At 33.0% G+C, this 23946-nt stretch overlaps 1 protein-coding gene across 4 annotated transcripts; it reads left to right on the forward strand.

Annotated features, from left to right (window-relative positions):
- Positions 1-5535: 5535 nt before the first annotated feature.
- Positions 5536-15194, forward strand: LOC134230555 (ras-related protein Rab-3). 4 transcript variants are annotated; one of them, XR_009984377.1, is made up of 6 exons: positions 5950-5973; positions 6216-6440; positions 8258-8376; positions 11726-11850; positions 13116-14121; positions 14211-15194. XR_009984377.1 is itself a non-coding variant. In XM_062712383.1 (5 exons), the coding sequence occupies exons 2-5, from the start codon at positions 6216-6218 to the stop codon at positions 13304-13306; spliced, it is 660 nt and encodes a 219-aa protein (XP_062568367.1). In that variant the 5' UTR covers positions 5536-5762; the 3' UTR covers positions 13307-15194. The 4 variants fall into 4 exon arrangements, 3 of the variants coding, with proteins under 3 accessions (XP_062568367.1, XP_062568366.1, XP_062568365.1); XM_062712383.1 differs by lacking the exon at positions 5950-5973 and adding an exon at positions 5536-5762 and having other exon boundaries at positions 13116-15194; XM_062712382.1 differs by lacking the exon at positions 11726-11850 and adding an exon at positions 10783-10907 and having other exon boundaries at positions 13116-15194.
- The last annotated feature ends 8752 nt before the right edge of the window (positions 15195-23946 follow it).

A 23946-nucleotide genomic window follows, 5' to 3' on the forward strand; every position in this document is an offset into this window, starting at 1 on the left:
CCCCTGATTCAAGTCGTTGCCGCTAGGTTTTTTAGGGTGCTTGCGCCCGTTAACCAATGCCAGGGTACCAGTCTAAAAGCTCAAGTGAGCTTTTCTGATCACCCCAATTCCAGTCGCTATCACTTGTAGTTTTTAGCTCACCTGACCAAGTCGAAGAAGTCGAAAATGTTAAACGTTTACAGACATATGGGCGGACAGACGGACAAGGGGTGATCAGAAAAGCTCACTTGACCTTTTAGACTGGTACCCTGACATTGGTTAACGGGCGCAAGTGCCCTAAAAAACTGCCGCTAGGAATGATTCTCAAGACATGGAGATTTAAGAATGAACTTGAATCAAGGGCAGAGAACCAGTGCTGTTGAGCTTTCAGCTCTGATCACCCCTTGTCCGCCCGTCTGTCTGTAAACATGTAAACCAAGTCCCCTTCCAAGGGAAGATAATCAAGAAAATACAAAAAAGGGTGGGGTCATTAAAATATCTTCTTCTCAAGAACCACTGGGCCAAAAAGCTGAAACTTATGTTGAAGCATCTTGTGGTAGTTTAGATGCTAAATTGTTAAAATCATGACCTCCGTGGGTAGGGCGGGGCCACAATAGGGAATTCAACTTTTACAGCGGAATATTTTATGAGGAAAAAAATTTAAAAATCTTCTTAACGACGTTCGATCCTGATATTTAAAGTCTTAAACTTTTTTTGCCAAGTATATTTTTAGCTTCTACATACATAGCTTAATTAAAATTCAAATCAAAAAATGGGGGTCAATACGCTTCTTCTGGCGCTATAGAACATTTAATATGACCTTTTTGCACCTAAATTTGTGTCTTAATTAAAAATTAAATTTTTGACGTTTCCCCTCTAATATTTTTATCCAATTAAAGCATGAAACAAAATGAAATTTTTGTTTGTTTAAAAAAGACACTTAAAAATTGTGACTAAGAAAAAGTTTAAAAGCATAATCAATTATTTGACCTTTCTGCACTAATAAAAAGTGATTTTTCTGGCATTGAAAATTTAATAAGCAAGAAAATTATTTTAAAGTCTTAAACTTTTTCTGATTTTGAGCAAATAGGTCAAATTTATCTTGAATATTTAGAAAAGAACATCAAAAGTGGGCGTATATGATGTAAATTTTCAGATATTACTTAAAAAGTGTCAATTTTTCGATAAAATTGGCTTAATTTTTTCCCGGATTTTCAGAATATTTTTACTATATTTGTCACACTTTGTTGATAGAATTCATAAGAAATAATTTGATAGATATTTCAGAGCTAGCATAACACATTTCACTGCAAAAAACAGCTTTGTGTGCAACCAGGATGGAAAAATAGGAATCCAAAATTAACAGTACTGTTATAGTTCAAAACGGAAAAAAAATGATCATTTTCGTCTAAAAAACCTTCCTCCACAAAATATAGTCCTTAGCTTAATTCTACTTGAATGGAATTTAATCGCGGTTTTTTATTGAATATAGTTGAATTTGCACTGTAGAATTCAGATTTAATGTTAGAACTTAAAAATGATGCAGAATTTTATAAATAAAGGACCTGACCAAAATATGCTCAAAATCTCAGGATCGAACGTCCTTAAGATTTGGTTCTTTAAGAACCATTGGACCAGACAAGCTGACACTTATGTGGAAGCATCCTGGAATAGTGTAGATTCTAAATTGTCCAAATCATGACCCCTGGGGATAGGATGGGTTTATAATGGGGAATCCAAGTCTTACATTGAATTATATATGGAAAAATCTTACAAAATCTTCTTCTCAAGAACCATTGGGTCAGCAAATCTTAATCTTTTGTAAAATCGACATCCAACCAAAAACAAGGTAATATTATAATAGTAAAGAAAGTTAATCTTGTTCTGTAATCAATGTATAATGATATATAGCTGATCTTCACTCAATATCTTGAAGATTAATATTTCAAATACTGTAGACGTCCTTTTTTCCACGTGGTCATAATTCTGTGGAATCTCAATTTCTGTTTAATCCGCGGGTAAAAAATTACGCGGATTTTCTAGATTGTCACTATATGCCTTACATTTATATTATGTATGCTTGGACAAATTTCCGCGGAAAAATTGTGACCGCGTACATAGCGTAAATTAATACCACATGGAAAAAAGTACTTCTACAGTATTATAGATGTCTCAAAGTCAGTTAGAATTCTTAACTACTTTAATAATATTGTATAATCTCAGTATCTCAAGTACTGGGGTAGTGGGGTATATCTCAAAAGTCTATCTTGATTCCATTGAGTTTCAGACAATGAGATTATACTACTGTAGAAGCACAAATTTTCATGAGGATAGAATTTTGTTGATTTGTCATCAATAATATTTTTGTGGGCATTTAATTTCGTTGTTTTGAAAATAACCCTAATCAATGTATAGTTACATAAAATTTCGTGTGGGATTTAATTTCATTGATAATTGTTAACAACAAAATAAACGAAATTTAATCCCCCACGAACATTAGAACTGCTTTTACAGTATATATGGAATTAAAAATTCTTGTAAAATAAATAAAAAAAGATTCATTTTGAATTTTCAATTTACCAATTTTTACCTTGTTTTGCTGAGTGTAGGTCTTAATTCAAAGCTCTTCACCTGTCTGGTACTTCACCAGTACTGTTATGGTGAGGTCTCAAGATGATTAAAAATTTTTGAATGGGATTTTAAACAATATAAAATCAATCAGTTGATCTTTAGAAATCTGCTAAACATGAAAAGTTCTAAAAACTCTATAGGATAATCAGTTACAGTAAAAACATACATGTAGGGAAACACTTATAATGAATTGATGTGTTTAACGATGTGATTTTCATTCTCTGTGGGTTAATTATAAACACATTTTGAAGTAAACATATAAACCAATTATTGTTTTTAACAAAATTGAATCACCCGCCCTTGGCACTTTTTATACTTTTTATGATTGGAAAAAATTTCATGTGATAGACATATATTCCTTTATTCTCAAATTTCAGTACAGTATTGTCTCTGAACAAATTGTGTGAGTCCAATGTGAGATAATTTCTCTCTACATATAATACACAGATTGTAGTCTAATTCACATCAGAAGGGTGCCAAGATTCCCTGAGAGAGAAAGAATAAGGGTTGTTATGGTAACTGATCAATATATTGAGTTAATTGCCGATATTGCAGCATTTGAAGTCCTTGCTATTTAATGTTTGGCTGCTTATTGATGTTGCAGCTTTTTTATCTGAAAAATTCAAGACAATGTGAGAAGATCTAGGAATCAATTGCTGTGTTTTAAAGCCATTCAGACCTCATTGATTTGTATAGGAATTTAACGATCTCTGTAGGCCCGGCTCTTGTAGGCATGTGATCGTAACATGTAGACCTCTGGGGCTCCGTAATTAAAACGGCAGTTCGATGAACACAGAGAAGAGCTGGGCAGTCAGTCGCTCAGGACATATATAAAACTGGTAAAATACCCCGAGGATAATTCCGCTGTGGAGAGAAAAGTTCTCCTTTTCTAGACTGTGCTTATCATTACCAAATCAATGCTTCTCTCCTAACAAGCATACTGCAGAGGGTAATAACAGCCCTGATAAAACCAGTCTGGCTGATTAGAGAAAAGTAATGTCACAAAATGGACCACAGCAGCTCCATTCATGTTTTTAGCATTTAATGGAAGCAGATTATTACATCCCACTTGACATGCCATATATCAATGTTCATTGTAGATTTACACCAAATGGAGCTTTAATTTCTTTAAGCTCACCTGAGAAAAAGAATCAAGGAGACATTTTGTCCTGCCACTGTCCATTTCCTATAGGCATTGTAAATTCACTAGATTGCTCACAATTCTATCTTTTTTTAAGAATCACTTGTCAAATTTCATCCAAATTTGGCACATAGAATCCTTAGTTAATGTTGAACAGATTCAAGTTTGTTCAAATTAAGAACCATTATTAAACCTTCTTCCAAGGGGAGATTTTAAAGAAATATGCAAAAACAGGGTGTGATAATTTTATAATTATCTTCTTGAGGGCCACAGGTCTAGAAAAGAGGAAGGTTCATATGTAAAAGTGTCCTTAAATCAGTTTAGATATAAATTTGTTTGAATCATGGTTCCGGGGGGAGGGGGGGGGGGGGGTACGATGGGGCCACAAAAAGGGAACAAATTTTTTATATTGGAATATATAGGGAAACTGATATGTAGATCCACTAGAACAGCAAAACCATGATTATTCAAATAATGTTCCAGCTTCTTCAGATAGTTTAGACGTTTGTTCGGTCTGTGGCTCTTGGGGATAGGGTGGGACTACAATAGGTAAGGAGGTGCCACAATAAGGGATGGCAAAGTTATGTTAATTACTAAGGATTCCTTCAGTTGTAAGTGAATACTAATTATTGAGCAATTATTATAAGGAGTTGATGTCAAATTGTTAGAACATGAGATTGCAATAGGACAAATGATAAGAATCTATGGAAAAGTATATAATTTAAAATCTAATCCCTCTTGTTTTGTGAGTTTTCATGAAAAGTTAATTTGAAATTATTGAGTACCACAACTCAAAATTGTTTGTCTCTTACACATAATTGGTTTATAGTGTTGGCAACGAGTACCCGGTTAACCGGTTAACCTTCGAACGATGCGAGTATCGGTTAGTAAAATTGCTAATCGATTACTCACAAAAATCTTATATGGTAAATAACAAAAATAAAATGTTTATTTGTTTATAAGCGTACAAATAAACATTTCTCTATTTTTCTTTACCATTAGACTTAATGATCTATGGTTTCACTAATACGATTGATTGGTTTTCACAGTTAATTGATAGCTTTGATTGCCAGCAGGTAATACAAGTTTTGAAGACCCAAATAATTACCTCATGAAATAATTTAACAAGATGCCGCCAAAGACATGTACATGTATAGCTTGGAAGCACAAAGAACATCTGATTCCATACCTGTAAAATGTAATTAATGTGAATTGGATTTATCGTGACTTCAAATTTCTAAATAACTATTCCCCTTGATCGTGACATATATCGGGGGTTGAAAAGTAAATACTGAAGAACGCCATTGTAAAATAGCGTGAAACATTGAATATTTATTTTTCTTCTGATTTATTTAATTTTTTGATTATAATTGTGTGTAAAATTGTGTGTGCGTGCATGTTCTTTTTAAGTTTATAAATAAAGTTATTTACAATTCCTTTGTGTTTTGGTCAACCGATGAGTAATAGATGAGATAAATGATACATATTAATAAATCATCCGAGTAACCGGGTACTCGATCGGAAGATTGAGCGAGTAACCGGTTACTAAAAATCGTCCGATTTGCCAACACTATTGGTTTACACCCCCAATTCTATTATCATATGTAATACATAGATTGTAATACGTCACAAAAATCTTTAAAAAGCACACATGCCTTTTCTGATGAATTGTATGGGAGAGAGAGAAGTCATTACCCCTCAGTTAACTGAACCTGTACCACTGCGTCAGTGAACAGTAAGCCGACAGCTGATTGGTTATTGGAGTAAGAAGCCAATCAATAATGTTTTTACTGATGAGAGTCTGACATCACAATCACAGAGACTGCTGTATTCAGAAACTCAGTGTTATTACGTGGTCTCCAGCTGCTGGCCTTGTCTATATCTAGCCCCGGGGGTAGCTCTCACCCTCACTCCCGGCGTCTACCACGGTCAGCCCTCGGTGTCATTTTGGTGCTAGGATTTGTGTGTGATTTTGTGTGTACTGGTGTGATACTTGAAGTGTATTGAAAAGGTATATATCTGTGATTTGGTCAAAGAGTTGTGTTCAATAAGTCTGAATTAGATTATTGGTAGGAGATTTTAAACGGCTTGTTGAGTGATGTTACGTAAAAGGATATATTGATCATCATGGGCCTGTGTTTAATCTACACTGAAAAGCCTAAACAGCATTCACTGCATAGTTGTGTCAGAGGTTAGCTCTATCAAGGCATCAGATGGCAATGGTATTTACAGGGAGTCAATATGACTTGTTATTACCTCCCTCTGTTATATATACAACTGTATATTAACCCCCTATTTTGTTTTGATTCAGTATTCAGTATGGGACAGTAATCTCGGAAATTATACTTTTATCTTTAGTTTACTGTGAAGCTGCATGTGTAAAATTTTGGATTGTAATTGCAAGTGTACTGTTTTTCAAAGTCGGATGTAAAGTTTACTGTAAACTATTTGTTTTTTTTTACAGATGGCATCAGCAAATGATTCAAAGTGGCAGAAGGATGCCGCGGATCAGAACTTTGATTATATGTTTAAACTGCTTATCATCGGAAATAGCAGTGTGGGAAAGACCTCCTTCCTGTTCCGTTACGCTGACGATTCCTTCACATCGGCTTTTGTCAGTACCGTCGGCATCGACTTCAAAGTAAAAACTGTGTTCAGACAGGACAAGCGGGTCAAACTCCAGATATGGGTAGGTACTGAGTTGAAAGGTTTACATGTAATTGTACAATACATGTACCACGGAATGTATCAGTGCTGAGATCAGTGATTAGGGATAAGTTGAAAGGTTTATAAGTTATTGTGTTTTGTATAATAAGATATGGGTAGGTACTGAGTCAGTGATTAGGGATGAGGTGAAAGGTTTATAAGTTATTGTACAAAACACTGGCTTGTTTCTCAGAGAACTTCAGAAGGTAGGAAATATTGAAAGATTAAGAAAGAGGAGAAATAAAAAAATCTTCATCTTATGGTTAAAAAAACACAGTGTTCTGTTGCATTGGTTTACATGTAATTCAAATTGTAAATTGTTTATAAGTTATTGTGTTTATGATAGCAAGCTCTATTTGTTTGATGGAACTTATTAATTTTTTATTCAAAATTAATCATAAAAAAATTTATCTTAAATTTATAAAGGACATTGTGTAATTGTGACATGTACTGGTAGATGGAATTTACAGCTTTTGTGCAGAAGTACAATATAGTATTAGCTGGAGGGCATTGGGACAGCTATGCAGTGATGCATACTAAGTTAAATAAAGGATTGAAATTCAGCATAATTACATCATAATGATAACATCTGTTTAATTTGACCAATTTTAGCAAGTTGGTGCATAATGTTATTGAACTGCGATGGTATTTGATTGAATCCTAGGCACTGTTAACATGGTTAAGAGTTATTTGTATTAAAATTTCAATACAGAGTAACAGAATGGAATCACCTTACAATTTCTAAAAAGCATACATAAAATCTAATATTGGCTTTTGAAAATACTGATATTATGGCTGTTTTGTTTGATCTTAATTTTGTTGCAGTTAATGTTGTGATCAAGGTACATATGTACTCTAGTTTCATTATTCAGGTGTTTGAAGCAAGAACCATATTTTTTAATCAATAATTAGTACATAAAATGTCTTTGATAAAATCTAAGCTAGTAAACAGTAAATTATTTATAGGTTAACTCTTCTGGAAGGGAGGAATTTGTTTTGGGGAAAAATGCATTGATTCGGAAGCCAGATTTCTGTAACGGAGGCTAATAATCAATCGTTGATTAAATATTCACTAAAGGTGTCCCTTCATGTCAAATCTGGTGAAATCAAACTGTTTTATCTTGTACTGCAAATTGCTTGATGTCAGGATGATACTATTAGGTCTACATTTTGTTTGAACTGCATTAACATGGTAACAGAGTGTGTGGGTATATCGCTATGTCACAGAGGTAGGGTTATTCCGTGAGGTGTAATTACAACAAGCTGAAAACGAATTGATTTCCATCAATTTTCACTTAGATATTTTACTGCAGTTCAAACCTATAAACATTTGGAATTTAATTAAACAGTTATATAGTAGACTTTAAAAAAAAAAAGATATTGGCATTTCATGATAAACGAAAATTAGTGAATGTGACATTCAGTGAAATCTGATATGTACTTTGATAGGTGAATTTCCATTTACATAACTGATTATAGATTAGATTCTAATCTTAAGTTTGCAACACTCAAATATATAAAAAAACTGATATACCAAGGATATGTGAATGTGATTTGGAAGTCCTGATCCCTTATTTCGGAAGTATTTTACCCTGGATATCTTGAATCCTCGAATATTTGTGTTGTTTTTCCTCAGTCCCATTTGGTTTGAAATAACAGGATTGACTGTACCAAGAAACTATACTGCGAAGATAACTTGGATATACTGCAAAATATTTCATGAATCATCTATCTTTTTTTAAAATTTTTTAAATGACTTGAAATATTTCTGCTTGTTATTGTATAACCTCTATATTACAGGATACCGCGGGCCAGGAGCGATACCGCACTATCACAACAGCTTACTACAGGGGTGCTATGGGATTTATCTTAATGTATGACGTCACAAATGAGGAATCCTTCAACGCCGTCATGGACTGGTCAGTATCAGAAATATTCAAAAGTTACAAAAAACCCGGACAAAGGATGTGTGATTACTGATATGAGGCACTCATTTACATCTTTCTGAAACAGTGTTCAACATGTTATACAAAATTAAGAAAAATGGTAAATTACATTTACTTGATGACATGAGATCAAGTATAGAATATATTGCATACACTTTTATAAAGAGGGATCCCCAGAGCATCAAAGGGTTTGTGACATATTCCATAATTGATCAAGTGTCATCAATGTAACTGATTTGTCCAATGGTGTCTCAACCTTTTTGATTTCAACACTTTTCTTGTTGAAGTGGATGCCACACATAATATTTCAAATTAACATTACAGCTTACTCCACTTATATTGAACTCGCTTATTTTGAAATTCCACTTATTTTGAAATAGAAATAAATCCCCAGTTTTTGCCTCTCGTATTCTTTGCATTAAAATAACGTTTATATTGAAATCGGATATATTGAAATTTTGCTTATATTGAAGCCACTGATCGGTCCCCACAGGTGATAATGAGTTGTTTTCATAACGGTTATATTGAAGTACTCCCTAGCGGCTGTCGTTACGATTGGTGACAGTAATTATGCCAGTTGATATACAAAGGTGTGAATAATGAAGTTTTCACCTTATGTGTTTTTATACTGCATGCTCTTACGAAATAAAATTCTTCACTGTTAAATTCTTTGTGTCCAGTATATTATACGGACATATTGAGGCTAATTAAACAGCTGTAATGTAATATAGTAACCCCCACAGAACTAGGGGAAAAAAACATAACTTTGAAATTAAATACGTATTGTTAATGGCTATTGATATGCCTAAATTCGAAATAACTAAGGGATTGATTAACCCGAGTACACTTACGATGAAATACAAACAGCGTTCAGCAGTACTCAACCGTTTAAGGCCGGTGATTTTTTTTTTTCAAAACGTAAATAAATGCGATCAGGGAATAATAACGGGGTTTGAAGTTTGTCTTTTCAATAATAAAAACAGAAATAAAAAAAAAAAAAACTTTCAAGGACTCATATTCTATGTAATCTGCTCACTGTTGTAGACAAACGATGACAAATCAACTTGTTCGGGTTTGTTTTTCTTTATTTTAGATCGGGATTGAACTTGTAAAAATGGCGGCTTCACGATTTCGCTTATATTGAATTACGGATATATTGAAATGATTTGCATGGTCCCCAGAATTTCAATATATCCGGAGCAGGCTGTATAAGCCTTTGTTATTATTCATATATAGAAGCCGAGAAACAAGTAATCTGTGAAATTGTAACATTTTGTTAATTGTGCTTTTTTGGAAAATTTTGTTACATGTTTTTGAGGGATGTGCTAAGCCTAGAAATGGAACTTAGGCCTTGCCAACTGTGTATTTTCGGTTCTTTCACTAATTCTTTTATCTTTAATTTGTGAAAATTGGTTAGTTGAAAAGAAAATCAGATTGTGCACTTGAGTTGTCTAAAATGTATAGTCTTTGGAATAGAATTCATAAGTATCACAAATGAGATTACCAACATATCAGTCATGAAACATCAGTTAAAAAATGCACCATTGGACCAATTTAGACCAAGGTAGTTCATTGTTGGATGATAACATATAAGATTTGTCCCTGCATGGCTGTGCAGCTGTTTCACTTTAATAACAACAAAAACCGTATGCCACTTAGATCCTTTCCTTGAAAATCAAATGCTGCGAATGTCCAGATATATCCTTATAACTTCCTTGCAGCAGCCAGCTGTTACATGACTTTCTGTTTATATCATTTAGTCATTGCATTGTCTGTAAAACCCAATAAATGCATGAAAAATAATTCAAATCAAATTTATAAGGGACCTGTAATGGCAAAGATGTAGCCATAGCTTGTAGCAATTAGCATGTGATTCATTAAATCTCTTTATGTGAAATATATCTACCAGGTATACAATACAGGTGTTGTCATCACCTTTAATTACCTTGACATATCACCTGGTATTCACAGCTGTTTCCATGAAAGTTGCACTAAGACTTCATACAATACATGTATATTACATGAAATATCATTTATCTATTTTTCATAGAAGTTCTAATCATTGAACACTAAATCTGAGAAATGGATCTGACTTTAATCACGTAGAAAATTAACATCATTTTGTTTAAATATTAAACATTTTCATTTATACACATTTAAATTAGATATTATTTAGCATCATTTATATTGTACTCTATTTATACTTATTTTGGGTTTGCTCATCCATATAACATCAAATCCATGTCTTCCTTAATACACCCTAACACTGTTGTGTTTATTTTGTGGCTCATTTGCTGTTGAGTTTATTTTGTGATTTTGGTAGATTATACCCCCTAACACTGTTGAGTTTATTTTGTGGCCCACTATTTGTACACCTAGGTGCACTCAGATCAAGACTCATGCTTGGAGCAATTGTTGTGTTTGTCTGGTGGGTAACAAATGTGATTTGGAGGCGTCGCGTGAGGTCTCCACTCGGCAGGGGCAAGATCTGGCCTCCGAATTAGGTAATGTTACAACCCTACCAAACACACACACACACACCCATCCCATTCCCTCTATCAGCCTACCTCATGTACTCAGGAGACCCAGGCTTAGGTGCAGGCTTGCTTTATTTCCTATTGCACTTTAATTGCATGTAGCAGAGGAAAACTGAAGGGGAGAAGCTCTGGAAGTTTTATGATTGACTTTATCTTCTTGTAATATGCTTTCTGTGAAATAGTAAATGACAAAAGGGGAAAAGTTTTGAATAAATTATGAGATCTTAAAAGTTAAAAATTGTTATGAAATCAGTCATGTTACAAATTCACATTGCTGATGATCAGAATCACAGGATGTTGTCAATGTCCTTAAGGATATTTTATAAAAGATCGATCTAGAGCTTCATTCCATGAGTTTTCTCAGGCTTAAAAAATAACAGCTGGAAACGGTTTTATAGACTAATATAGAAATGTAGCAGGTGACAGCATATATCTTACTCAGTTGATTAAGGCTTTAGCTTGGGGATTATTAATTAGTGTAGTTCTAACTTCATAGGAACAAAGAATCAAGATACGAACACGAGACACAATACAGAATCTAATTCTGTCAATCTGCGTCATTGACTGGACTCCCACTTCCCGTAACTGAGTGATGAGTTGTTTGTTACTTGATCCTTTGTTTTTGTAATCATTAGCTATACTAGCTACAGTGATTGGTGAGGTTGTCTGTTCCTAGACATAGTGTAGGAGGAGAAAGAGGGACAAAGGTCAATAGGTCACACAGAAGGGTCGGCTGTGAGGTTAGAGGTAATAGGGTGAAGTGACCGAGGTTTTTGCTTTTACAGGTGTACACAGATAAAGACTTACTCATGGGACAATGCCCAGGTCGTGCTGGTCGGCAATAAATGTGACCTTGAGGATGAGAGGGTCGTATCCACGGAGAGAGGGAAGCAGTTAGCGGATCAGATAGGTACAGGATCGGTGTTGTCCTCTCCTAGGCTTGATTATCAATCACACACAATACAAGTATTCAGTTATCTCATGGAGCCTCTTGGAATGAGAGGCAGCTATTCTAGTTTACCTTTCTAAAGCATTCTCATAAGATAGATATCAAAGTTAAATCTCTATATATATGTGTATTTTATTTTTCGTAAGTATGCTGCCTTATGAGGTCAGTTTAGAAGTTGACCAACACTTAACACATAAACAAGTGGACAATGATATAAAATTCCAACTGCTGATACAGTCCCAGTTGTAATGAGGTGTATTGATTTATTCTGAGCACAGCACAGATCAATATTGTGAAAACCCATGGCTAGGAAGAAATGTCAGAGATTGTGAGAGAATGTAGCTGTTATGTAAAGCTATTTGCATTGCCTTTTTAAGTCCGGAAACAAACATATATTGATATTGGCCACTAGGGAGTGATACATCAGCTTCTGTTTCTCTTCAACACTTCAGACCAATTGTTGGCCACATAATAGTAGGGGAAAAAGAGGAAATTAATAAACTGTTTTAACTGTATCAAAAGAATTATGATGAAAGGAAACAAAAATATATCTGAACATGCTGAATATTGGTTTTATAATATTTCAGAGAGTAAAATTTTAATATTATTTATATACTTTTATAAGTTTTACATGAGCTTTTGTAATCAAGTCATTTCTTTTAAAAATTTATATTAAGATTTTTTTTGAAGAAGACATATTTAAAGTTCTTTAGTACTAAGAACTTGATTGATAATTTTATACTTTTATAAACTCTGTAGACTTTGACAGGGAGTTACATATCACAGAGGATGTTGTTTTATTTGGGAGCATGAATGTCTAGAAATAATTTCATTCCGTTCAGATGGATCTTAAGGCTGACATCTAAGAACATGGATCAATAGAATTGCTATTTCTGCTTTTAGACAAGCACTGCGAGCAGTCTTGTAATTGCTTTGGAATATTTATTATCTCTTTCACCTATCCCTCTGCTATCATTAAAGCATATAAACTGAAAACAAAGTAGCATGAGAGAAATGGGATTTCAGGCAAAGATTCGTTTTAATTAATAAATCTAATTCCTTTTATAATTCACTGTAATTTTGTGCTTAGCCTTTAAAATTAATTGAAATTTCTAGTTTTATTTATAGATTTTAGGAATTATCATGACTGTTTAATAAATAACTCAAATAAGTGCAGTGTGCCATAAATTGGTTAATTATTAAGAACTTTTGAATTTTTTTTGCAGGTTTAGAATTTTTTGAAACTTCAGCAAAAGAGAATATAAATGTGAAGGCGGTGTTTGAACGCTTGGTGGACATCATCTGTGACAAAATGTCCGAGAGTCTGGACCAAGATCCCTCCCTGGTAAACAGTCAGACCAAAGGAACGCGACTTACCGAGAACCCCAACCCCGAGAGCGGAAGTTGTCAGTGCTAGGAACTAAATCCCCTCTCCCGGGCATTCTGAACTGTAATTAGTGACACCCATCATAAAAATATTACGCTGATATAAAAAAAACTCATCTACTCTATAAGGACTGTTGTATGAACGGCATAGTGCAATTGATGGATGGAGAATGTTATGCAATATATTCTAGTATTAAGGAGTTGTTGTTCTTGTTAGAGTAGTCAGGAACTGTGTGTATCTCTACTTTGTACTCCTAGGTAGCACATTATTAATTAAAGCATGCTATATAACATGTTACTGCACATTTCTCACCGTTTAGGTTGACAGAGTATGGATGAAATTTTTTGAAGTACAGAGGGTTTTAGTGTTAAATATTTACCCGATAGAGAGATTATCATTTTTACGCAATTTATGTTTGAATTTTGAGCTATATGAATGTTCAGTCATTGGCAACTGAGGGTGGTCTCTATATAGGGTTCTTGTGATCAACTTTGTGATGTATTAATCAAATTAATGTTGATGTATGTGATTGAAACAAAGTCTCTATATAGAGGATAAATCCTACAGAATCTCTGGTCTTATTTTTCTAAACAGTTGGCAAAGTTTATTTTACTTAATTTTTGCTTTGTTATTTAAAAAAGACATATGTTGGACTAAGTTTGTATTTTTTTATTTTTCATTTTTGATGACATTCCAATAGCAGGGTGTTTATGTAGCATTTCTTGGATCCTCCCCTCAATCTTTACATATTATTTTGCCTGCTCGATTATGTTGACAATGGCTTTGTGAGACAGGTGCTTCCAAGAGATTTGGTTCATGGATTTATATCTAAAGAAATCCAAAGGGTATTCACATAATAGTACCACGTTCATCTATAGAAATCCAAAAGGTACTCACATAACGGTACCAAGTTCATCTAAAAAAAATCTAAAAGGTACATAACGGTACCAAGTTCAAGAAAACAGACATAAAGGTGCTCACACCAAGCCACTAACATTTAATATGTATTCAGAGAGATCTAAAAAGTACTCACATATCTGAAATCCATTTACATTCCTAAGAAATCCAGTTGTACTTTATACTTATAATGGCTACAGATTCTGTTCTCATCTCCAGAAATCTGATGTATTAAGATCTTTTGGTTGTGGTGTATTTATATTAGTTATATATTATGTTTATATGTTTACTGTTGTTTATACTTTTGTTAATTATTCTACATATAATATATACATGCATGTAAATGTTATATACATTCCAAAGTTTATCTCTTCACTGTGGTTGTGAATTTTGTTTCTGTTTTATGCTCATTATTTAATCTGAATTAAAGCCATTTTCCTGAAACCAATTGTGAAGCTATAAGAAAACCCTCACTTGTAATTAAGGTAGCTGCTGAGAGATCAGATAAATACTCTGCATTGTTATTGTCAAATTCCATAAAGCTGCCAGGGTATCCGATTCATTCCATTGTCCCCACTTTTTTTGAAAAAAAAAAACATTGAAATTTTTGTTTTGAGATACATGGATGGAATTGCTATTGTATTACATTTTTCTAATTCATAATAATGAAGATATTACCGACATTGTATTTTAAACATTTTTCTTCTGAGTAGGAAAGGAATAATTTGGTGTAGAATAGAGGTCATTTGCATATTTTTAATGAAATGGAGTCAAGATTTTTAATTCTAAATGCTGAATTCATTTAAGACACAATTTGTATTGCATGAAAATCATTAAAACTCTTGACCAATATCTCATTATGGAAGGAATGAAGCCTGTTGTCATGGTGACATATACGAGAGGTCGTTCCGCTCCGTATAATCTCGGCACTGTAGTAGCCTCTTGTGTATGTTTGTTTGTGTGTTGGATCAGACTAGATCTTGTTAATCAATAGTAACAGACCAATAAACTGGTAACAGTGTTCACTTTCTTATGTTTTTATTATTTTTTGCAAATGAAGTTTGAAGGATAGTTGTGATGCATATTCCCGATCTTTCTTTAAAAGTAATTTTTCTTTGACCCAATGCAAACTTTTTTTTAAAAATTAATTTTTTTTTCATTAGACATGTAGTGGACAGCCACACATATAGATGGACATGTGAAACTACAGGCAGCTAAAAAGACTGTAAACAGATAAGCTTTAAAGACAGTAAAAAAAAACTTTGAACAGACAGCTAAAGAGACAGTAAACAGACATTTAATAGACAGTAAATTGTCTATGGGCCATAATAATTGGAACTAATATGAAACATTCATTATATAGTGAAAATTCAAGTTTTCAATAATCCACAAGGGTATAGGAGGGCCACAGTTGGGGATGGAATTTAGATATGGCTGCAGTTTTTAGTTCCCCTTTTTCAACTTTTTAAAAATTTCTTTTTTAATTTAGATATTTCAGATTTCCAACGTTTTGGCATGAGCATCACTGAAGAGACTTCATTTGTCGAAAAGCATGTTTGTGTATCAACATTTGGACCATATGCATAAGATTCATATTTTACATAGGAATATATAGGGGAAAGTCTTTAAAAATTTTATTCTCCAGAAAATCACCGTTATAATTGGTCATATTTATTTAAAAGCAACCTGAGATAGTGTAGATTAAAGGTTGTTCAATTAGGGGTATGTAGGATATATATATGGGGCCAAAATGGTGGATCAAAGCTTTACAGAGGAATATATAGTAAAATCTTTTTAGACAATGATTTGAAAGTATCTTCATATGGTGTAAATTCAAAGAAGAAGGTATAGTTTTAGCTTTGTTGTGCCCTAAAAATGTAATGAAATCAAAAAGTTTTGAAACTGGCTTAAATAATAGTTAAATAAATGACTGTGATAAATCAGGAAAGAATATGGCATGAAGGTTTACCATTCTGCAAATATGACGTCATTAATGTGAAGCATTTCTCTATTTTCAACAGAAAAAGCCTCAATATGGCCCATTTCAAGGGTGATTTTTCCTTTAGAAAACAGTGTCCACAGCTGTCGCCCACATTAATTTTTTTATATTTTGTGCAAAATTCAATATCAAATCACATATCTCAAGATCTTTGTGGGCGATGCCTGTGGACAATGTTATCTGAAAGAAAATTCCATTGAAAATTGGTGTCTTCTGCAACTTTTTAAGAAAATACGAGAAAATGCACATGTTTATGACGTCATAATAAGCATTTAAAAACACGTGAGAAAAATGATTTGTATGATTTTTCTGCATTGAACTTCAATTATTTAAAAAGCATGAGTTTTCAACTTTTACACCAGTTTCATTTTTTAGAAAATCACAGGGCAAAATTTGTATGGAAACCATACCTTGTTCTTTGTTCAAATCATGACCCATGAGGAAGAGGTGGGGCAACATTGAGGGATCAACGTTTTACATTGGAATAATGGTATGACGGGAAACAAATGAAAACATTTAAAAATAACAGAGCCATGATAAGTCATATTGATGTAGAATTTGTAAAATGTTTACCTTAAACAAGACGTTTGAACTCCCTGTAACATTAACTTTTTCGTCAGTAGTCTCTCATATTCAAAATTGATCGTAATTAGAGAACATTTATTGCATTCCAAATCAGTTGGAAAACATAAACACCAAATGCAGGTAAAAGTGGAGTATCACTACATAAAAAGGAAAAGTTAACGATGGAAAAGCATGTCGTGTAGTTTAGATTACACCGTCTCTCAGATAATTAGGACCCAAAAACTTTTCCCAAACAATAGTTAATGAGTAATCAACTCATTTTTGAAAAAAAGGGGGAGGATAGGAATTTGACCTTTGGACATACACACTTTGGAAAATAGTGCGGTTAATTAATAAATTTTAACAAAAATAAAATTGTTAACTATTTTATCTTTGGAGACCAGGACATCTATTCACAAAAATTCTTACGACTAATCGTAGTCGTAAGACGGTCGTAAGATTTTTTCGTAATATTTTGGTTATTCACAGAAAATCGCACGATTGACGTTACGTCAAAAAACAGTCGTAAGTTTACGTCTAGTCTTGGGTTGTCGTAAGTCTATAAATACTACATAAAATATCAACTCTAAAAATGAAATTAGCCACTGCGTTTACTTTATCATAAAATATAAACAAAATGGAGCCAGGGAGACTAATATTTTGGGTCAGCGCGCATCTGTTTGAATCATTGACCAACAGGAAAATGATGCCGTTTACCGAGGAAGTAAAAAAGGGATGTCTATATACCATGAAACTATATTATTAATGCAAAAAATATAAATATAAAAAGATAAAGAAAAGAAAAAAAACAACAAAGTAAATGCCTTCAACAAAATGGTTATGCGTAAATAATTTTAATTTTTAAAGGGGGTGGGGTAAAGAATTATATACTCTTTTCAGCAAAAATATTTTTTGATACTTTTATTAGAGTAGTTTGCAAAAAGCAAATTTTATCAAATTAGGGGATAATCGCTGGCCTTAAATGAAAAAAAAGAACAATTTTCAGGAAAGGGGCACTACATGCCTGAGTTATCAACATTATTGCAACGTGATCTTGCAGGTGAATAAAAAAACGTGCTGGAACAATTTTTACGAATTCCAATGTAAAATGAGGTATCATATTCATCTATTAATTATGTTAACTTAAAAAGAATTTTTGAACTCGTCACTTTATTATTCAAGAATATGTAATAAAAAAGATATATGACGCCTGAAAATACTATAGCTACCATAAGAAAACATTGTACTTGTTTTTAAATGTCAGGAATATAAGGGGAAAAATCTTACTATAGAATTAACTTTTCCGAGACAAAATGTACTAGTATACAGTCAATATTGATTATAAAATTACTTCACTTCTGTTTCAAATTAAATTTTAAAAAACTTTACATTTATTCTATAGTCTCGAATCGAATGTGTTTTCTTTCGCTTCTCTTCAAAGAATAATATACCTTAGAACTTTATTTATTTTTGTTATATACAACTTTTAATTTTATAATAACCTTCAGTTATTTGTGATGGTTAACTGACTTTGAATCCATCTGCACCATTTTCTCAATCAGCTGCGCTCTCTACACCTATCAAAATTTTCCGTCCCTGCATGATGGATACAATCAAGTTGGGGTGTTGCTAAAACGCGGAACGGAAAGCGGAACGGAAAACGGAATATATTATTTTGGATTAAATCACTTGAAATACACAAATTTTATCATAAACGATATATTTTGTACATATTTAATCCCCACTATTAAATACAAAATGAATTTGTCATGCTCAGTCTCTTATTTACGAAAATCGCTAACATAGCATTCACCTAGAATCGAATTTGAAAAGGGGGAGGGGGCGAACTTGAAAAGTATTTGACAAGCAAAACACAAAAAGAAGACAATTGTTTGATTCGGAAGGGGGGACAAGTTTCAACTCCAACATCTTTCAGTACTATTTTTATACACTAACTCACTACATTAATTACATTCACAAAAAGTGTGAGGATGTCAACTTGAACGAACATTTCCGTAGTAAAAAGGTTATGAGGGGTGGGTGTAGGGGGGGGGCAAATATTTGATATTTAGATGAACCATGAAAAGAGAAATAAAATATAAAAAAAAAAATTATATAGATTACACTTAGGGTAAACCTTTACGGCAAGCTCGAATAAACATCTCTTATCTTATATGAATACACACTCGTTGTTAAATTTTTTTTCAAACAAGAGTAATATGTAAAGAACTACGTACTCTAACTCTTGATTCCCGCCTACATTTTGCACTCATTAAATTCAATTTTAATGGCAATTTGTCCATTAAATCTTTGTTTATTACAAAGAACAGTTCTATGGTAATTGATTAATCATTTTAATTCCAGCGCTAGATAGTAAATTATCATTAATTTCAGCTCTCGAAAAAAAGGGGGTAGACAATATTTTCTAGTGAAATCGAACTTTCAAGAATCACCATATTTTGAAATAGTCTTAAATATCATAAAATGTATCTCATATCTTTTCTTATGTTTTACGCAAATAAATAAAACATATATAAATTAATAAAATACAATTATTTAGTTGTAAATAGCTTTAAAATTGGTGAAAAATCAGCATTTTTTCGTTTTTTTGTCTAAAAACATATGTTCCCCCCCCCCCCCCGTGAAACACAAAAAGCTTTGGTATAAATTTGTAAAATGACAGTCCATATTACCAATAAAAAGGAATTTTTGTTTCACGGGGGGGAAAGATGTTTTAAAAATATTTTCCGTTTTCCATTGATTTCTATAGTGAAAAACTCAAGTTTTACCAAAATTATAGAGTTACCTCTCTTTGGTATCCCCAAAAAGTAACGTTTTATTAAAATTCATATAGATATCTATAAAAATTTTGAAAATCATTCTAATATGTTAACTTTTGATAATTGACTTAGAGGTAGGCGGGAGAACAATACTATCGTTCGTGGTTCTTTCCTCAATCTAATATGAAATACTTATTGTTAATTGTAAAATATTTTTAACCCCATAGGCATCGGTAGCAAATTGAAAGTTTGAAAGTGGGGTGGCTGATCATTACATGTCGGCAATCTAAATGACACATTTATTTTTTTACCTTATTATAACTTCAAAAAACCCACTAACGTTTTAGAGAATGTTTGTACAATCAAGAAAATCTTTTACTTTTTATATGAAGACCACGACGTTTATTTCGTTTTTAAGTACCCTATAATTGAAAGTAGATAAATATACACAGTTGAGCTTGATAAAATCATAAAATGCATCACTAATTAACATCTTTATCTTTCTATAACATTAAATGAATTTTAAAAGCCGTAGATATCGTTCATTTATTTATGCACGTTTGTATACATAAGCAACTGTCCCACCTCCATGCTGAAATGAATACTTTTTGCGCCTCTATCGCAGGAGAGTTACAATCTCGAACTGGCGTATTGAAAAGCGGGGGGGGGGGGGGGGGGGGGGGCTAAACCAACGAAAAAGGGTAAGCTCCAATTTACAATGCGTATATTATTTCAACCGTTGAAAAAAGGGGAAGTTAGCCTTTTATAAATACTGAAAACCTAAGTAAGACCTTGGCTGAATTCCCTGAAAAAAATGGTGAAAAAAAGATTGACATTTTAACTTATTGTCTAGGACATACTGAATGGGGCGCTACTAATATAAGTCTTCGAAAGAACTATCTTCCGTTTTCAAGAGTTGCCTATTTTTTCACTAAGAAATGGACAAATAATCACCATGCATTAGATAGAATATATAATATGTAAATGGAATCTGTAGCGAGATGAAAATTTATTAATTACGTATATGTATTAAAAAATAACTTCTCATATCTGGAATGAATTGTAGGCGATTTTTTATATGTGAGTGATCTCAACAATCTCGCTATATATACCCAAATTGCATTCTCGCTAAAAATTTCTGCTTGTATGGTCAGTGTCTGAATGCAAGTATTTGATATTTTCTGATCGAATTTGTAATTCTGCAACTGATAGATCTTGAAAAGAGGTCTTTAAAACATTTTTCTAGCAAAAATGGTCTTTTATTAATGCTTAACATATACTTTTTCCTATACAAAACATAATTTCACAAATGTTTATTTTTTGATTTGTGAAATTGTTTTAATTAGCGTAAGTGTGAATATTTCAGACTTTATTTTTCTGTATGGCGCTAATTATTTTAATGATTTAATTTAAAAAAAATGAATATTTGTTTTAACAAGGGGATGGGCATAAGGCATTTCGATCCTGATATATATGAATTGTTACTTGCTAAACCTCCGTTATGCACGCACGCACTCACCGGTTCCTCTTAACCCATCCCTCCTGACACAGAAACGTTACTTTATCCTCTCTAACACCATACATTGCAAGGGCATGCTTTTTTTTTTAAGGAATAACAGTTTTACTTTTTATATATACCGGAATTTGAACAATACTTACCTACAACTTATGTACATATGTGCTTATTTTTTCAGTCTTGTTGCAGTGAATTAGTCGGAAACTGAGAAATCTATAATGGTATATATAGGGCGACATCACTGTACATCAAGATTGCGTAATCGACCGGGTTTCCCGCATTTATTGCGTCACCTGCGCATGAGCAGTTGTCGGTAACTAGGGAAAAGAAAATCTTACGACCGTTTTTCACTTACGACAGTGTGTCAATCTTACGACCACTTTCGTGAATAGCTCGTAACTTTTATCTTAGGATTATCGTAGGTTCAAGTCGTAGTCGTAAACTTACGATTTTTTGTGAATAGATGTCCAGGGCCGCGTTTCACAAAACTATCGTAAGATTTGTCCTAAGATAGATCTCACGATCATCTTAAGATCTGACTTATGACAATCATAAGATTTGTCACTGCTGTTTCACAAAACTATCTTAAGTATAAGAAATCTTAAGACAAGTCTTAAGACATGCATATTCCATTCTTCATTATCAAAGGGATTTAAAAAAAAGTTTTCACGAGGTCTTTCTAAAATTTTCTTTGAAATACTAGTATTAAAATAATGTGTGTCTCATATACTTTTTTTTTTTTGCGGATAAACCCTCGAAAAAAAAAACAACAACATTTATTGTATCAACTAAAGATAATGTACATATACTTTGTGTGTGTGTTGGGAAGAGGAGGGGGTCATTAAAATTAAATCTGAGTTAATTTCATCACAAAAAATTAATAAAATTTGCTGAAATGTCTTTTTGCTCGGGAAATAGAAGTTTTCGACAAAATGCATGTGATCACTTTTAATTAAAACTACTACTGTATCTGAAGCTTTGCAAATAATGAAAGATTTTTTCAATTAATCCATTTGAAACACCAAATTGTGTTCAAAGTTCGTTCATAAAATTTATTCGATGCAGTAGCCCTTTTCGCAAAAAATCTTACAACTAAGAGCAAAACTTCTCCCCCATTCTACATTATTTAAGCTGCAAAAAATCTTATTTTTCTATTACACTACAGATATATTTTATGAATAAATTTGATTCTATTATTTAGAAAAATATTTTTATCAAATCAAAAAAAGAAAGTGTAGTAAAATTTAAGTCTTAGTCGTAATTTTTTTTTGTGTCTTTGAAACGCTTCAACTACTGCAACAAAATAACAATGCTAACAGATGAAGAAGACAAACAAAAGAAAAAATTCCATTCAAAATTTTAGGGTTTCAATATTATTAAGAAAAAGCATAAAGAAAGCAAGTACATACAGCATGAAATATTACAGCATATTGAATTGTCATACACATTCCTGTGGATTAATAAGGATACCTCATCTAATTTTGTACGACTGAATAAAATGTTTATTTTGAAATAATCACTACAGTTAGAAACATATAAAAACCATTTATATATTGTCTGCCACATTGTAACAAATAAATTAAAGTAAAATTCATGGACTTACCAAATCCATAAAAATACACATGGTCCAAAGAAGCATTTGGGGTTTTTGGGGTGTGCAAATCAGTTGGGAGGGGGCACAACCAAAGAAAATGTCTTGAAATGAATAAAGTGAAAATACATAAAGTAGGTACATTTTAGTTTCTCAGTCGTATATTTTTTCGCAATTTTTTGGGGTGGGGGTGGGAGTGTCATTGTTCTGACTGGCCGGATATAGTCCAAAGGATTGTTCTATCTCTAAAAGCCGTTTTCTTTAAATATCCTTCGGTTTTTAGCCAAAATACATACTGCCGCAAGTTTCACTTTAATAGACTTAAGACATGTATTTAGTTGTCTTAAGATTATGATAGATCTTACGATTATCATAAGATATGACAGTTTTGTGAAACGGCTATGGTGCAATCTTACGATAATTTTCGGTCTTAAGACAGATCTTAGTCATAAGATAGTTTTGTGAAACGGGCCCCAGGTTCTTCGACAAACTTCTGGAGTTTTAGCCGACCTGTTGTTATATTCCTAAGCAGAATTCATTCAGATACAGATAAAGGAGAAGGAAATACTTGCTATGGCCACGTCTGTTTCATATTTGAATGTTACACTGACTAAAGATTATAAGGACCAGCTAACAACTAAACTGTATGAGAAAGGTCATTGATAGACAACGATTCAGACTATAAAGGAGTTACATAGAAAACATCTGGATCACACACTATGGATTGGTGGAAACGCGCATCTTCCCGAATTCAACTAGCATTGTGATTCAATTGAGGTAAATAGCTATCCAGCTACCATCAGTCAACAATTTATAGACACCTTTAGTGATCTTGGATGTCAGTAAGTCATTGACTTCCAAACACGTGGTAATAACATCCTTGACATCTTTGCAGCAAATAGACCATCCTTTCTTAATAAAGCAAGACCAATTCAAGGACTGAGTGATCATGACATAGTATTAATAGACACATCGACGATGTCCAGCGAGGAGACTCCTATGCCTTTGGTCCAAAGCAGACACCGATGCTATTAGATTTGACAAAGAATCTGGTCAAATTTCAGAAACATGCCATCAACAATTCACCAGTAGATGTAATGTGGAATGATTTCAAAAACATGTGCACCCATGCCATTAATACACATGCACCATCAAAGTTCACTTCAAGTCGTTTCAATCAACCATGGTGTCATAGAAACATCCGGAGACTTTATAGAAGGAAACGACGCGCACATAGGAAGGCCTGCATAACAAACACCCATAATGATTTGAGAAAATACCTTGAGGCCCAGAGTACCAACAGGAAAGAGTGTAGAAAGTCGT

This window comes from Saccostrea cucullata, unplaced genomic scaffold, assembly GCF_032062105.1.
Source record: "Saccostrea cucullata isolate Sc308-1 unplaced genomic scaffold, CSIRO_AGI_Scuc_v1 ctg5032, whole genome shotgun sequence".
Classification (NCBI taxonomy): domain Eukaryota; kingdom Metazoa; phylum Mollusca; class Bivalvia; order Ostreida; family Ostreidae; genus Saccostrea; species Saccostrea cuccullata.